Source organism: Molothrus aeneus, chromosome 11 (genome assembly GCF_037042795.1).
Source record: "Molothrus aeneus isolate 106 chromosome 11, BPBGC_Maene_1.0, whole genome shotgun sequence".
Taxonomy (NCBI): Eukaryota; Metazoa; Chordata; class Aves; order Passeriformes; family Icteridae; genus Molothrus; species Molothrus aeneus.
In genome coordinates this window covers 16,923,500-16,940,605 of record NC_089656.1, presented here as the reverse complement: position 1 = coordinate 16,940,605, position 17,106 = coordinate 16,923,500, and the positions used below count along the sequence as shown (strand labels likewise).

At 39.0% G+C, this 17,106-nt stretch overlaps 1 protein-coding gene across 1 annotated transcript in view; it reads right to left on the bottom strand.

Annotated features, from left to right (window-relative positions):
- The window catches only part of PLCG2 (phospholipase C gamma 2), a 52,099-nt gene that overhangs the window by 13,483 nt on the left and 21,510 nt on the right, over positions 1–17,106 (bottom strand). The window contains exons 8-24 of the mRNA XM_066557286.1: positions 16,450–16,522; positions 15,481–15,582; positions 15,209–15,327; positions 14,234–14,319; positions 13,207–13,327; positions 11,977–12,145; positions 10,031–10,135; positions 9,717–9,806; positions 9,000–9,178; positions 8,418–8,618; positions 7,030–7,149; positions 5,797–5,977; positions 4,506–4,574; positions 3,271–3,380; positions 2,379–2,475; positions 1,379–1,445; positions 974–1,131 (exon numbers count right to left, since the gene is read on the bottom strand). Of these exons, the coding sequence (XP_066413383.1) occupies positions 974–1,131; positions 1,379–1,445; positions 2,379–2,475; positions 3,271–3,380; positions 4,506–4,574; positions 5,797–5,977; positions 7,030–7,149; positions 8,418–8,618; positions 9,000–9,178; positions 9,717–9,806; positions 10,031–10,135; positions 11,977–12,145; positions 13,207–13,327; positions 14,234–14,319; positions 15,209–15,327; positions 15,481–15,582; positions 16,450–16,522 (2,047 nt within the window). The remainder of the gene's footprint in view (positions 1–973; positions 1,132–1,378; positions 1,446–2,378; positions 2,476–3,270; positions 3,381–4,505; positions 4,575–5,796; positions 5,978–7,029; positions 7,150–8,417; positions 8,619–8,999; positions 9,179–9,716; positions 9,807–10,030; positions 10,136–11,976; positions 12,146–13,206; positions 13,328–14,233; positions 14,320–15,208; positions 15,328–15,480; positions 15,583–16,449; positions 16,523–17,106) is intronic.

Sequence of the window (17,106 nt, the reverse complement as noted above, 5' to 3'; positions counted from 1 at the left end):
TCAACAGCTCCTGTTGCTTCTCCCCTTGCTGGATTTGCAGTCCTCTGCTTGAGATATCAACTTGTCTGCTATAAATAGGATCAGGACAACCCTCAGAGCACTTCCACTCCATATGACAGATAAACACCACGAGCCTGAAACACTGAAACACATTTTCTATCAACCATAGCACCCACTTAATAAAAGATGAATAAAAGCAACAAAAAAAGAGTATCCTTAAACACAGCCAAAGTAAGGACTTTTTGGTCAAGACGGAGACTTCTTAAATACTAGAAAAGATTACAGGGAGGTAAATTAGTGCATCAGAACAGGAACAGCAAGTCCTGAAGAATATCTTTAAGTGGCAGTAGAGGGACATAGAAGGTAAACTTAGGCAGAATCCTTGAATTTCTAGGCAAGTACTTGGAAATACTACTATTGAAGAATTGGCAAATCCAGAATGTGGTTATTAGTTACAAATAAAGTACTAGCCAAGCAATCCTCTATCAGTGCCACTGCATTCACTGGAGAACAGAGTTAGTAAAGAGGATAAGAAGAGTTTAGGGAATGGCATCTCAGATTTCACACATCCTCACTGGTGGATTCACAGCTCTGAAAAGAACACTCTGATATCAGAGCTTCTGCTCAACACTGGGATGAACCAGTGGGACCAGATGGAAAATTGTAGTGGCATCCACTCTGGCCTAGCAAGCACACTTCACTGAGGGGCAGGGTGCAATACAGACAGAACTCTGCTGGAAAACTCCTGTTAACATCAATTTACATAAAATGCTAATTCATGTACTATTCCCCAGAGAGGTTATAGAACAAGATGCACAGCATCAATAAAATGGGCAGACAACAGCAATATGCAAGAGGGTGAAGGACCATGTGAGAGCAACATTTAGCAGTATAGGGCAGCTAAAGACAAAAGCTATTGCAAATTTATAGCAGCACATTATTAAAACAACAACAGATAAATTTGCAGCAATACCTCTTCTGCTGTTTTCCAGGTGATCTCACGGATGCTTTGGTACCATTCAAAGAGTTCTTCTACTTTATCAGTTGCAAACTCAACACATGGATCTTCTGGATTCTTAGGTTCCAGAATGAAGACAAAAGGCTTTTTGTGTTTTCCTTGTGGCATTTTCACTGTTAGGTAATACCATAGCAAGAAATTTATACTGAAATCCAACAGCTCCTTTTCTAAGGTGTCATTGTTGATTTATTGCAGCATTTAGTATTATCAAGTTTCAACATATTAATTCTGCTGGCTATATTAATATAAGTAGGTGTTTGAGGGGTTTGTTTTTTTAAAAATCTCTCCTGCTTAAGATAAAAGAGTCTACTTAATAGAGAAAGGTCAGGAATCCATATATAAGCATCAGAAAATACACACCAACGTTGTATGTATTGAGCACCAGGATGCCACGACACAGAGAGCCCAGTGGGTTGTCCTCAATGATCTGAAAAACATGAGTTAAATCTGACCCTAAATCTCTTGAGTGAACACACTCAGGACATTAACAAATAATAAATGTGCACCATTAAATCTAATCTCAGCTTTACTGACAGCATGCTCACTATAATGTTTGAAAGCCTGTTTTCATATCTAAAAAACACACAAGAATCCCTTCAGTGAGAGAAGTCAAAACAAGACTACTTTGTAGTAGCTTCTGTCCTGACATAACTGCTGCTTTTTCAACTCTGTTTAAGGTTACCATAACCAGGGGGGAGGAAATGTAATACTTGTGGTTTTCTCCAAAGACTTCTGGAAAATCATTGGAAGTGCTTCAGAAGAACATAAGAATTCAATGTTTTATTTTTGAAAGCCAAAGATGTCAAAACTTGTTACTGTTCAGTTCTGTTTTCTTTTGTTGAAGAGCTCTTTGTCCAAGACAGGGGACCAGATTTTTTTAGATTCTTTTGACAAACAGGATTGGTTTATGCATAAAAACTTAATAATGGAGAGTAAAGCCACTCAAGGTGTGTTTGGACATATAATTTTCTTATTTGTAAATATTAAGACAGTGATTATACAGGGAAACTAGTTAAGTTTCAGGCTTTAAATGTTATTGTTTAGCCAAACTATGAAAAATTTACACTGTTGATGATTTTTATTAGCAGGAAACAACCATAATCTCCTAAATTCTCACCAATTCAGCTATCATAAAATCAGAGATTTGTGGGGGTCCCTTCCAACTCAAGATATTTTATCTCCCTAAATAGCTTTCAGCAAGGGATGTCCTGACAAAAATATTCAGCAGCAGAGAACAATGAAGAATGCATTCATCCCTCTATTCTGCTCTCTTAAACACAGCACATGGAATTGTGAGTGTATAAACCAGACTTCCACTTCAGTATGTGGCCAAGGAAATGTAGCAAACCATAACCCTCACCTGATTTTCAAGTTCAGCAGAGTTGTCAGATGACAGATCTTCAACATAATTAGATGGAAAATAATGTTGGACTTTTTCTCCATAATCCCCCTTCCACCTGAATTTAAACAGACAAGTAGAGAGAATGAAAAAAAAGTTAAAGTGCTTCAAAAGGCCATTAATGAAGCAATAATCCCCATGAAATTGGTCATTAATACCCCATACTAGATTGTCTAGCTGCCTATCACCAAAAATATAAATGATGAAGTAGCTAAGAGCTCTAACAAAGCAATCATTAACTGTAGTAACAGATGATTTCAGAGGGATTACAGTTACTGTAAACTGCAATTAATGACTTAAGAGGCTTTTTCCCCCTCCAGTACTAAAAATACTATTATGTGGTTGATTACCCTGTAGAAACTACAGGGAAACATTAGATTCCCAAGCTTTCCAAGCAATTTACAAGCCATCTAAAAAAGAAAACCTGTGATCAAAGGAGACTGTATAGAGCAGTAAAAAAGGTGGGTTTGATTCCTGAGAAATGCTTAGCAGAGCAAGGACAGAAGAAGAGCAATGATTGCAATGACTTCCCAGAACACACAAATGTTCAGGAAGGATGGATGTATTATGGGAAAAATAGGGAATATACCAGACTATGGAGGTTCTGCAGGCTGAGGTTATTGCTGTGGAATAGAAAAATCAAAAAGACATGAAAAGAGAATTAAAGATGAGGGGATTTTGTGTCTGGTTTTGTTTGTTTTTTTCAATACACTGGCATAAAGATTCATAAGGGCACAGTTAATAAGCAGCAATCAGACAACAGGCAGTTTTTAAAAACTGTTACTCAAAGCTCATTTTTTCCTCCATCTAGTAAGTCACCAGAAGTCCTCCCAGGAGGAATTTTTGTCCTTACCAGCCTCCAGTTTCCTTTGTGACATTATGAATTAAAGCTCCTCGAGAGAAGCTCAGTTCATCACTCCTTTTGGCTCTGTAGTCATACAAGGCTTTCACTGTTCTCTGAGGCTTTAAGAGAAACAGAGCAAAGGGGTCATCTGAGGGGACAGGTCATAAAATAATCAATAATGCAATCTTAAAACAAAAAAAAATTAGGGCAGATTGGAATTTTTTGTTGTTATCAAGAAGCTTAGAAAACAAAATACTGAAGTTCCTGAGTGACATCTATTGGTGGAAGTAAGTGATGCTACTTTGGTACTCTACAAGTATCAGCTTGGAAAAAAAAAAGAAAAAGAAAAAAATATTTCTTGGGTTCTGCAACATAATTAAGGTAGAAAACATAAAACCAAAATTTTTTTAAAACCAAAGTGAAATATAAATCCTCTATTTTTATAACACATTGGAGTTTTCAGGCTTAGGTGCCTACAAAACCTCCACTTCAAAACCCCATCAGCAATCCTGCTGGTCACACTTCCTTTAGGAAGACAAAGTTTCAGCAGGATGAACTAAACCTCTATCTTGAATTTACTCCTACCCAAATGCTTTAGCAGCAATGCAAATTCACTGGCAAAAATTACTAAAAAGAATCAGTGACAAAATTTACAAGCAGGTGATTTTTGTGAGAATTTACCAGTAGGCAGGCACTGCAAGAATTACAGACAAGTAATTTTTGCTGGGACAACTGTTTTTAAAACAGCATATAAAGGATAAAAATTCTAATAATTCATTAATAGACCAAAGGCACCAAATTTTTATAGAAAGCATGTGAATAAACTCCGCACTTACTTGTGCATGCAGAGGATGTTTGCTAATGGAACAAGAGTACACAGACACCCACAAACACAGTTTATACTTTCTTTCCATGAAGATGTGGCCTTCTCAAAATGAACCCTCTCACAGGTATTTAATATGGAGGCCCCACAAACCAAATCATCACCACAGACCCAAGAGCAGAATGTGCCCACATTCCCAGACTGAGTGAATCACTACAGGATTTGCACACAAGAAAGCGTGTGGGTGCAAATTTTAACAAGAAGCTTGAAAAAAGTCACACCCTTTAAATTACTGTTGTCCAGTCCCCCCTAAACCAAGCAGCCTGATGCTTTCAATTCTTTTTATTTCTGCCAACAGGAAACCAACAAGTCTAATTTTCAGAGGTCTACAGTAAGTGTGAATATCTCTCTTAAAGCATACCACTGTGGGGGTGATTTCACTGGGCTCCACATACATCTTGACTTCATAGAGGGAATTAATATCTTTTTCCTAAAAACAAGGAAGAACAAATAATCAAGTTTCAGGAATCAAGAAGTTATAAAAGTACTTCATGTTTATTGAACATTTCTTTCTGAAACCACTTTTTTGACGGCACACAGGCCAACAGAAGAGGAGGGAAGCCAGTCATCTCTGTTTTGCTCACTTCTGCAGTTGAACATAACTGAAGATGAGTGTGTTATTTAATCTGTCTATGCCTCAGTTTAATGAACAGTAAAACCTAGTGAAACAGAAATACCTCATAAAGGTATCTTTTAATCAGTCAAAAGATTTTTTGATTTTGAGTACACTTCTATGTACAACCTGAAAAGAAATACCTGCACTTATGATTTCTGTGTTACAGTACTTCAGTGCCAGTATTGGTTTCATTATTAGATGACTCTACAACAATATACAGAGTCATTTTTTTCATTTTATCCTCTCCTTGTGATTCCATCTGAACCCAGTCCTGAGATACAGAACTTTTGCTATAGGCAACATTATAAAAAATCCTGAGGTCTAAAATCTTTTTAGTCTCTTTTAGTCTCCCCAGAAAAAACAAAATCCTCCGGTTTTGATTTCCGCAGATCTGCCAGATGTAGTTTCCTACAGCTTCAAAAAGTCATATACTTGAAAAGTGAAGACAGCACCTCAGGCTTTCCAAAGCAAAGCTCCCTCAAAATGAAACACATCCATCCAGAAAACAGCCCTTTATCCTCAGTTAATTATCCAGGCTCCTTGTTTAGTCAATGGCTAGAGACAAGTCTCCTGGGGAGATTTCCTCATGCTTATCTCACAGTGAGCTTTCAGAGGTACCTTTTACCACAGAAGGCAGTGGGACACCATCCCTGAAATGTCCAGAGTGAGAGGCACAGCAGAATACTTAATTTTTTTCTGAAGAACTGAGCAATTGGCATCTGCATGATCATTTTAAAATCAATGCCTACTTCAGCAAATAGAAGACAGGGCCAACTGTAGGCAAGGCTATTATCAAAAACCCATTTTAGTAGTGCAATGACCCCCAGTACACAGTGGTGCTTCTCTAATCAAATCATGGGGAAGGCAAGAGTTGGCTTTTAATCAAAGATGAAGCTGTTTTTCACAACTTTGTGAGAGAAGTCAGTATAGCCATCTCAATCTCATAGAAAGTGACCTGCTTAACAGGATCCCACAGAGATCCTGTACCAGAGCCAGAGCCCAGCCCATCCCAGCCCATCCCAGTCCATCCCAGTACCGTGCTGTAGCGCTCCAGCAGCTCCTCTGTCACAGGGTAGCGCAGTTTCATCTTCCTGTACAGCGGGTGCTTCTCGTAGTAGGTCACCAGCTCCACCAAGCTCTCAAAGTACGCCGAGGTGCCCAGCACAAAGTGCCGCCCCTCCTGCTGGATTCGGAAGTGCTTCACCTTCCCCTCTGCCCTGCAGAACAAGGGCACAGCTGGGAAAGGTGGCAGTGCTCACAGGGAGAGCACCAGGGCTTTGAGCTGCACCACAGCTGCTTTGTGCACCTTCATCAAGTGACATGACTTCTCTCTCTAACAAAGCCTTTTATTCAATTATTATGATTATTATAATTATTTTGATAGTTATGGAAATCAGTTTTTAAAGAAAAAAAAATCTCTTGGGCTTGAACATAAGGTTTGTGCTTGCATTGATAAATGCAGTAAAACCATCCATTGACAACCATCCCATCCAAAAATACCCCTACACCCTTTTCAAGCTGCTGAAGTTTTGGTACTCCTTGTTCTCCCAGGTGTGAAATGGTTTTATTGAGATGCTGCAGCTCCAGTTATTTCAATGTCCACCTTGGTAACAGCAGAAAATTTCACCCCGTAGTAAACAGGAGACTGGGGAATTTTGGACAACTTCAATACATACTAGGCATATAGGTAAGCAACTTTATATTTTGCTAAACTATGCATTTTCAGAGAAACACAATTTGATCTGAAGGCATGATGCAGAACATCACAGTTCTATATATTTCATTAATGCTTTTCCAAGAACCACAAAACTGTTCAAAACTATTTCCCCTGGCAAGAGGAGCCAACAATTTCACTTTGACATTTCAGTTTTATGACAGGTCAGGATTTCTAGGGGATAAGGACATAGAATCATTGATGAACCTGCACCTGCTCTGCAGTTTTTTTCCTTTTCGAAGGAAACTTCGAAATAACACTCTTTAGCAAGGAGTCTCAGGGAATGAAAGAAGGGCCACCCACAGTTCTGGATGGGAAGAACAGGACAGCTGGTGCTCAAACAATCTTTATAAAAGCATAAAGGTTCAGGCCAGTCGCAAATTAACTCTTGCACACACTCCATACATGGACCTGCTGCACAAATCAACCACACTAATTATTCAAAGTTTGAAAGCAAGAAAATAATGACTCTAAAAAGACCATTATTTTTTTAAAAAGGAAAACCCGAATATTGTTGGGCTGCTAAGCAAGGTAGTCCTATCTGTCTTTTCTTACCTGAAAGTCATGGCAAAAGAATCAGGTTCATCTCTCTTTCTAATGAGAAAGGCTCCATCGCGAGGAATTCGCATGAGCATGTCTTCTGCCTCACCCCGACTCAAGTTGTTATAGTACCAACTGCAGCAGTGAAAAACCAGAATGGGCAAAGCATTACAAGGCTTGTCAAATGTCATTTTTAGAAAATAACAGACAGCATTATTAACAACAGAGTTTCAAACATCCTAAGAAAAATTATGCATTAGATTTTCCCCACTTTGGCACCTCTGACAGCAGTTTATTACAAAACATTGTAAGACAGGAGTTTATTTTGGATGAAAGCATCAAGAATATATCAGAACACCTTGTCTGCCTGAAATCATAAAACATAAATCTGCATTTGTTCCTGAAACAAAGGCACTGCATCCTGCTTTTAGTCTGCCATTCGGTTTTCAGTATTTATTCCATTTTGACAGAGTAGATTTAAGATAAAGCCTAAACACAGACAAAAGAAAGACACCAGGGATTTGTATTTTTATTCAGAGCTTGATTTTATCTTTCACCATAGGGATGGACCTGTCTTGGATCCAATGTGCCTTCAGTGAAGCTGTGGCCACTTATTATGGCAATATATCTCCAGCTTATGCAGAAAGGCAGGAAAGTCTAACCCTTAAATTCTCCTTCCCCTCTCACTGGCCTCCAAAGTAATCTATGGGTGGTCAGTGACTCCCAGATCCCAGGGGGACAAAAAAAAGAATTTTAAAGTCACTGATTAGTATTTTACATGCAAATATTTACTTTTGCCCACTGCACAGAAAACAAAACAAAGGGCAGCGATAACAATGTTCTGCCAAAAAGCAAGAGCAAGCTCTGCCCAGGATCTGTGGCAGACAATTACCAGCTGGAAATAAACACTGTGCTTAGTTCCTATCACATGGGGTGAAGTCAGCCTAACCAGCTCTGACAGGGTGAGGTGGAGGGTGGGGTTAGGCAAATGTAGCTGTTTGGGCTCACTGCCCCAGGAACAGAGCTTCCAGATGGCACAGACCATGACCACATAGTTGCCAAACCACAGCCAACTACTGAACATACAACCCAACCCACTGGGTGTTGTAAAACACTGCACAGACAAAGGAAGAATTGGCACATTTCCACAGCATTACAGTTCTCATTGATCTTCCAGTTGCTGCTAGGAAATTTGCTTTCCCAGTCACCACTCTTTGTTGTACCAGGTTCTCACAAAGTCATTGTTCTCCCTCAGCATCTTTCAGGAAGCCTATTCCTCAAACTTCCATGGACAAGCAACACTGAAGTGTGCTCCTGAATCCAGGGAATTTTCTATGCAAAATTCCCACCTAAAGCAAGGCAAGGACACTGACATGAGAGCAGTGCTTGGCTTCCATACGTACTCTTTGGTCTCGTGAGGGCTGGGGTTGGGCACAGCATCGGTGAGGCGCAGCTCAAACTCAGCACATCGCAGGTGGGCCTCCTTGTAGTGTTGGATGAGGTCATAGATGCTGTCAAAGGTCAGGTTGTCTGTCAGGTAGTATTTCACATTGTCCCCATCACTGGTGGAACGGATCCGGCAGTGCTGGACTCTGCCTGACCTCCTGAAGGAGTAGAGGGGGCATAAGGGAAATACAGGGTTTGTAACAGATTTTCTTTTTTCAAATCATTTCCCCACCCATTCCTGGTCAACTACTTGGGGAACTCGTGAAGAGGCAAGAAATCTGTGTCATCTCGTAAAACAGCCGAAGTAACAAGCAACAAACATTCTGACAAGGGAGGTTACAGGACCAAAAACAGTAATTTTCAACTGATAGTAGTTTAAAATCTGGCATAAACTTACTCTGCAAAATTTGGTCTGACAGCTCTCTGGGTTAGAAGTCCATCTGACACTACTCCTCATAATGTTCGAACCAGAAGAAAAAAGAAAACACCAAACCCAGACAAACAAATCCCCCGTTAAATCTGTATGACAATGACCATACCAGAACGACAAGGTGTAGTCATCAGGGAAAGCTTCACTTTCCCTAACCAGGAATGTCCCATCCTTGCCACCCATTTCAGCACAGTATTCCTGGAGCAGTTTCTCAGCAGTTGTTCTCCCCCCTTTCATTTTCCCATGGAACCATTTCTCTTTTAAGTGCAGTTCAGTTCGTTTCACCTCCTAGACCGGAAAATAAGAATTTTTTATAGCGCATTTCTAGTTTTACGACTTTGAAACTAAGTACTTTTTATTGGTTATATATAACCATCTACTATTTCAGGATTTCAGTTCTTCATAGGCCTGAGCTCTTCAGCCAATCACCTTTATAATTAGCCTGCTTTACCATCCACAGCAGCCAAGTAACACATTAATAACACAATACACATGAGTTCATTCTGCTTAGTTTGAGAATAGCAGTAATACTTAAAAGACTTAGTGCAAACATCAGCATTAGCACAGTACTGAAGTTATATTTCATTGTCCTTGTACTCCTCCTTGCAAGTCCTCCAGTAACCAAGGGAAGAAGTTATTTTATTAAAAATAGGGTTAACTAGAGTTGACCTTCGCAAAGACCCTTTTATAGTTTTTTTTTTATCCCCATACTTGCTATCTAATACAGAATCTCTAAAATTTCATCAGGATAAAAAACACACATCTGTAGACATTGAAATAATCTGAAAAAAAAGAACATGCTTAAACAATAAAACACAGCCATCACCTTAGATGAATCTTCATCAGCACTCTGTTCTATATCATCACTGAATGAAAGCTTTTCATCAGCAATAGCGCAGTAGTGCCGAGTCCATTTCTGAAAGTTGGGAGATATTCAAATCATTAACAGAGGGAAATGCAATAACCACTGTCAACCACAATCTCAAAACAGGGTGCTACAATAAAAAAAGGACTTTCTTCCCCTCATCCACACCTGTTCAGCTGACAATATTACTCACAGAAATATTAAGGAAATTCATGGAAATTTTCAGTATTACATAACTGATTAACATCATGTAGGAGATGTCATAGAAATAGTACCTGTTCTATTGTGTCCCACATGTAAAGTTCTCCTTGTTGCTTCTTTTCTTCTTTCTTTTCTTCCAAGTTCACATCAATGTCTCCCTTTGGCCCCAGTTTTTTGTGCTTAAAAAACAGGAAAAAAAATCAACATTTCTACACTCAGAGATAATCACACATAAAATCAATCATAGTCTTTCAGCACATTCAGAGTTACTGGAATATCTCTCTCTATTGCACAGCCACCTTCTGTCATTATCGTAACAGCAGCTGTTCCAAAAGCAATAACAGGGCTGGAACTTGTTTCTTTAAAATTTAGATCCCATTAATAAAAGTTAAAAAAAACTAGCAGAGGTATCACTGAAGCAATGAAGAAACAAGTAGTTTGATATGATCTCCCTATTCTTTGGAGAACAGAAAACATGAAGTGACACATATCAAGAAATAAGGATAAACAGGAATCCTTCTGCAGAAAGTAGCACATAAGGAACAAAGCTCAAAACAAAAGGAAAAGATAAGGAATTAAAATGAATGAGGAATTCACTCTTTTACGAGAAAAATTAGTACAAGGGAAATCTTTTGTGAAAAAAGGACCCAAGTTCTACTTTCTTTAGAGAGTTCACAAAAGTGTCTCAAGGGGCCACAGGCAACATCAATTACGTAACTGCAGTTAATGACAGGATTAATCACCTCCTATCAGACCTCAACCACATTCAGTTCTGCACAGCCTACTCTTGGCTGATTTCATTTTGACAGGCCTATCTGAAAAATCTCACAGGCCAGTGAAGTAGGTGCTGCCTCTGACTGTTTAATGACAACATTTTCCAAACAAAAGCCAAAAACACAACCAGCTCACTGGCAGGTGCTGATCTATTTAAAGACTTGTCACTGCTCTTTTAGACAGCACAGAGTGATATGGATGTTCTCTTGTGCACACTCATGATAGTTTTAATTCCCTTTAAATCAGATCTGTCACATTATTATTAATCATGTGGCTAATGCAAGTCCCCTCTCTGCTCTGCAGGGAAACAACAGACAGTGTGGAGAGAACAAAAAAAATCCCCAAAAACTTAAGCACAGAAGTTTTCCAGCTTGTAGTGGGGTTCTGGGTTTTCCAATCTTACATTCAAGAGCATATTCTTACACCTATTTTTTTCCATTCAGATATCTAATACATAGGATGCAATACTGTTACAAGAGCAAGAAAACAGAAGCACAGACAAAAGTAATTATTATTTTACTATAGAGATCACAAGCAGCCCTGAGATTCTTCACCAAATTCTGCCGTTTGAAAAGTTCTACCACAGTTTCAATCTGAGAAGTCTTTTGGTTGTGTTGTTGTTGCACAACAGAGCTCATGAAACACCTGCACTACCCACAAGGTCCTACACTAACAGGGAGCCTTCTCAGAGCAGTGCCTCTGTGCTTCACAAGTGGCTCACTAAACTGCATATTTAAATCACACTGACTTAGCAAACACTCATCAATTTGTGAAATCTTTACAACTTCAGTGTGCAGCCACAAGAGCTTTGGGTTTCACTTGGATGACGGGCAGTCTTTGAAAAAAAAAAATAGTAATACTGATCTATCTTCCTATTCAAGAACATACTTCTATCATTTTTAAGCAGGCCACATGGTGTAAAACGTGTGTGATGAGTGTGTGGTGAACATCTGCAGCAGTGAACCCTCGCTGAAATTTAGCAGTGACATTTCAGGAGGTGGAAGACCTTTAGAAAAGAGCTGACGTTTGATCTGGCACTTGAACTGCCAACACTTACTGCAAAGGAAACCAAGAGGAAGCACTTTAATACAGAGTTTTACAGAACATTGTACATTACTGGCAAATGTAACCAGTAAACACTTCAAGCAAGGGGTTTCTTGAAACTAATCTATGAAGTCAGGAACAGTATTTCAGGTTCCTGCTCTTATTCTCCTATTTTATCCCCCAGCACACAAAGCAAGCCTACCTTGATGATGATTTTTTCTTTCAGCTGGGTTGGTGATGGGAGCTGATCTGCACTGGCTTCAACAGGCTTCATCAGAAGCTGATCCCCAAACACCTCCTTGAACACTTTGGCCATGTGTCGCTGCTGCTCCACACTGCAGTGCTCTTCAATTGACAGAATCACTGGGTATCTTTGGTGGACAAAGCCAAGTGAATGAAGACAATTTCTTTTTGCTACAGCTGGCAAGGCAAGGAAGACAACGCCCTCCCTCAGCCCCCAGATGAGAGAAAATATTTAAAGGAAACAAGAAGACAAAAGGAAGATATAAACACAACAAATAATAACAGATGTGCAATCACAGAGTTGCCAAGGTCAGAAGGGACCTGTGAAGGCCCATCTAATCCAAACCCCTTCTTTGGGAAGGCCCAATTCCTAGGTTAGATCAGGTTGTTCAGAACTTTATCCAGCTAAGATTTTAATATCTGCAAGGACAAAGATTCCCTCCAAGCTCTTTGGGCACAGATTCACTGCTAAAGCACCATCATGTGAAAATTTGTTTCTCCTCTCCTCAAAATCATGTCTGTTTTCCTTCACATGTACTCTGAGAAGAGTCTGAAACCATAATGCATCCCATGTTATGGTTGTCACTAACACAAAGTTCCTGTGCAGACACTGAGCCACATGGGAAAATATTGCCTCTCTGTGTCCAAGTGGTAACATGGAAAAACAAGACACTGACAGCTTGATTTCTCCCCCAATTATTGGGTAATATTTTTCATGTTAAGGACATCTCAGCACAAGTTAAAGAAGGGCAGAGATGCAGCTCTAAACTGATGTTACCACTTCAGGAGACATGCTATGAGTTCTGTATCTTCTCAGCTAAGACCTTCCCTACAACAGAAACACCATGTCACAGACTATTCTTTGTCAATTGTACCATTTTGTTAATTTTTTGTAAGATTTAAGACATATTATTAAGCATTTGAAGTTTCACTTGCAACTTAATAAAAGAAGACCCAAAAAAGAGCTGGAAACACTATAATTCAGGGTATTCACTATCTTCCTTAGCAACAAATGGTTATGCACTGGGACTCTTCCTCAAAACAGCATCTATTAAACACCCACATGTGGCAATAATGAAGGCTATTGGAATCCATTATTCTCTGATTACTTTTTGCTCTAGATTACAGAGAAATTTAGTTCAGAAAGGTCTAAGCACATGAAAACAGGCTGAAAGAAAATAAAGCTTACTCAGATGTAACAAAGGCATGGTCTTTGATTGCCTGCACTACATCATCAAATTTGATCTTTGTTGTCCGTGTCCATCCATGGTAAATGATGGGTTTCCCATCAGGACCATCCCAGCAATCCACTAGGAAACACAAGCAGTGGGAAAAGTAAGAGACCAGGTAGCTCCTTAAATTACTCTGGTAAGAAGAATACATCCAAAACTTCACTGTTCTATATACAAATTCATAGACCTTAATATTCTAATAAAATATTCCATCAGATGAATTTATTCTCTCACAGAGGAAACTGAGTTTACTTAAGTAACAGCAAGACAAATAAAATACATTACAAAACGTTCCCAAAGCATTATTGTGTGGGAATCTGGAAATAAGAGATTCAGGCAACTATAGTGTCAATCTACTAGTTTACAGTAATTTTCCAGGGATAAATACATTCCAACAAGTGACAAGCTGAGAGCTTCTGTCTTTCATTTATTTCAACCCTGAAACTCTAATTTGAGATATATTTTGCATTAGTCAAATAAATAACATGAAATTGAAGTGAAAATTCTCCATAAAGAACACAAGTACAGAGCTGCAGACACATACACAATTGCTGGAGAACAAAGACATTAAGTGATTTACAAGCAAGTTAAACAGGATGACAAAAGGCACAACATCACAAAAATCTCTGTGCCTTAGGCTTGTCTGTATTACAATGAAGGTAAATAAACTATCTATGCTATACAAGTACTCCAGCTTAAATCCTAAGCTTTCATATAGATTCAGGATTGAATTTTTGGTGTAAAGTGAGAGGAGATTTAGGAAGACTCTCTTAAAACTGCCTGGGAACAAGAATCAGAGGAAGTGAACAAGGCATTGGTGAGACATAAGAAAAACAATTTAGGAATCAGTGATTTTTATATTACTAACTTCATATTCAGAAAGCAAACAGTTCTTGATTTCAGTTCTTTTTTCTTTCTTGGTAAGCAGGGGAGCTACTTGTACAGACCAAATGTTACAAACCACTCCACAAGCTCTTTACTCACACTCAATACATCGACATCCCATCCTGAGGCACCTGATGTAAGCTTCTGTGGAGGATTCACTGCGAAGCTGGTCTCCTGTCAGGTATCTAAGGAGCAAAAGGAAATGTTAAAAAAGAGAGGCAGTCAATTTCAATCAGTTCTCACTCACCCACTGGGAACATTTTGCTTCCTATTAAGGACAATGTATGTTGATTTTTTTTTTTTTTTGTTGTCGTTTTGTTGTTGGTTTGGTTTTTCTAATTCTGATGGAAGAAACAGACTTTGCTGAACTTGATGCTATCAGGTTTTTGAACAGACCAAATTATAGCAGGTTAAAGACTCAATCTAAATAGCAACCAACCCTGACATCCTTCTAGAGAGCAAATCATGAGCTTTGAAACCCACCTAAACCTCATCATGTTCATGCATGAGCATGTGGGAGGTATTTAGAGTAATATCACATCTTATACTTCAAAATACACCTGTATGCTATATCCATATCCACTTTATTGCATTCCCTGCATTATTTTATTTGTTCATCTCTCCTCCCTCTCTTTACAGCTTGTTTTCCACTACAGTGCCAGATGAGCAAATCCCCTTCATTTGAAGACAGTTCTAACTCATCATCACATACTTTTTACAATTAATGAATTCTGGCATGAGCTCAGTGATGCTGTTGGTGCTTGGAAAAAAAGGAAGCCCCTTTAGTAACTTAAATTTTTGAAAGCAGAGAGGCTTTCAGAACAGTTTCAACTCAATACTTGATATTTTTTACCAAGACTTGGGTTTTCTGGCAGCTGAATTCTATCTCAAAACCTCCAAGATCTTATGAGAAGGGGAAAAAAGAGTCACAGAAACTCCATTTGCTACATTTAGACCACACTGTAGGAAGGTTTCACATATCCACACAGGACATTTCTGGCATAATTTACTGTCTCTCTCACATTCCTACATTTGTTTGAACAAGGATAGACAATGGGACTTTTGGTAACTTACGTGTTATGAGAGGAGGAAATCCAGTAGTGGGACAAAGGATTGTTCATGTCCTGTACATCTATTGAATCGTATTTCTCATCCCAAATACTGTTTTCTTTTGCAAATAGGTAAGCAAGGAACTACAATACAAAGAGACTGAATTTAAACATTTTTACCCTATGAGAATAAAAGAAACCCAGCAATGCAGCAAGAGGGGACTACAGGTCCTGCCACCCAGTGAAAATTCTGTGAAATAAGTCTATGAGAACTACTACAAAGCACCATTATCTCACCTCATCAACAAAGAGGAAAGGTTCAGCAGTTTCTCTCATAGTGTCATCAATAAACTTTGTCATTCGTTCTCGGACTTTACTGAGATCCTGTGCCCAAGATTCCTTCAGATAATTGCAATACAGTAAAAAAAAAAAAACAACTTTAGAAGTAGTGTTATTCAGTACAAAAATCAAACAAGGAACAGAGGGATCTACAGAGAGAGACACACTATGTAAGTAACTAAGTGCATTGACAGGGAAAAAATGCTGGCCTCCATGAACATGCCTTAACTATAATCTCTCTCATTTCTAAGTGCCTTAGAAAACATCCTTTGAAAATGCAAAATTGGGAGAAAAAGAAAGTAGCAAGCTTACACAGGAAGTGTAGGTCTCACTTTTCAATCACATTTGCAAACCTGGAGCTCAGAAATGCCTAGTAAATACTGCACCATTTTTTCACATGGAGCCTGTGCTAAATAACATTATAGAAATCCATGAAGATGCATTTCCAATCCCTGCCTTCATCCTTATCTGCTTGCTGGCACAGGACATCTAACCGGCTCCATTCCATAGGAAATTACCTCTGACTGCAATGCAGGCAGGCAGCAATGTGAGAGCTGCAAAAATGGGGCCAAGGCACTACCCCAGTGCCCCTCTGGTGACAGCAGTGACCAGACCAGGCATTCATCTCTGACTGCACACAGCATTTATTTCTAACCTTGTCTGTTTAGCTACATGAGTAAGTGGAGGCTTGTTAAAACCTTATTTACTTTGTCCTCCCTCTTGTCCTCTGGTGCACCTTCAGAGGCTTTATATAGATGAAAAATAATAGCTCTTGTGGACTTCAATGGAGAAGCAGAAATCTTTCCAAGGCCCAGTATTACAGTGGCATCAATCATATTCTATGACTCTTCACATTTCTTTTTAATGATCACAGAATTCTGTGATACAACCCCAAGAAAGAGTTCAGTATTTCTGTAACCTTCCCACCTGCTGCTCGTGTAGCAGGAATCTCTGGAAGTCATGGAGGTGAACTGCTGAAGCATCTGGACGGTCAGTATTTCTTTAAAAAAAGAAAGGGAAAGTGAAGCTAAAGAAATAAGAGAGGTTAATCAGATGTTACAGCAGAAGATGACATGGGTTTGTATCTTGGATTTACAGTATAAAGGTGTTGCCACCAGCAAGAGACTTTTTATAATTTCAATGGGATTTAGAGTAGGCTTATATTATCCAATTACTTATTTTGAGCCTCCTGGATTCCTGATGTACATTTGAGAGGAATTCATTGGGAAAATCACCAAATCTGTAGTCATTGCTTTGTAGCAAATGAGCTGCATTAACTTGACCTGGGTTTTGGTAAGTTTAGTTGAGGCACAGGGAAAAGCTTCTTTTAAATAATCACAGAGCCACACTTCACAAGTAATTCCTTCTTTGTAATACTTAGATGAACTACTGTGATAGACCAAAATCTTCTGAAAAAGGGGGCAAGGTGCAGCTGCACTAAGGAAAAGTGATATCACTGATGTGCCTTCTGTAAGTCACAAATGCAGCAGCATCTGGTACCAGGAAGGTGCTTACAAATCTGTGCTTTTAAGCAGCCTCACAGTTTAATTATTACATGACCCCGAGTTAAGGAAATACTCAGTA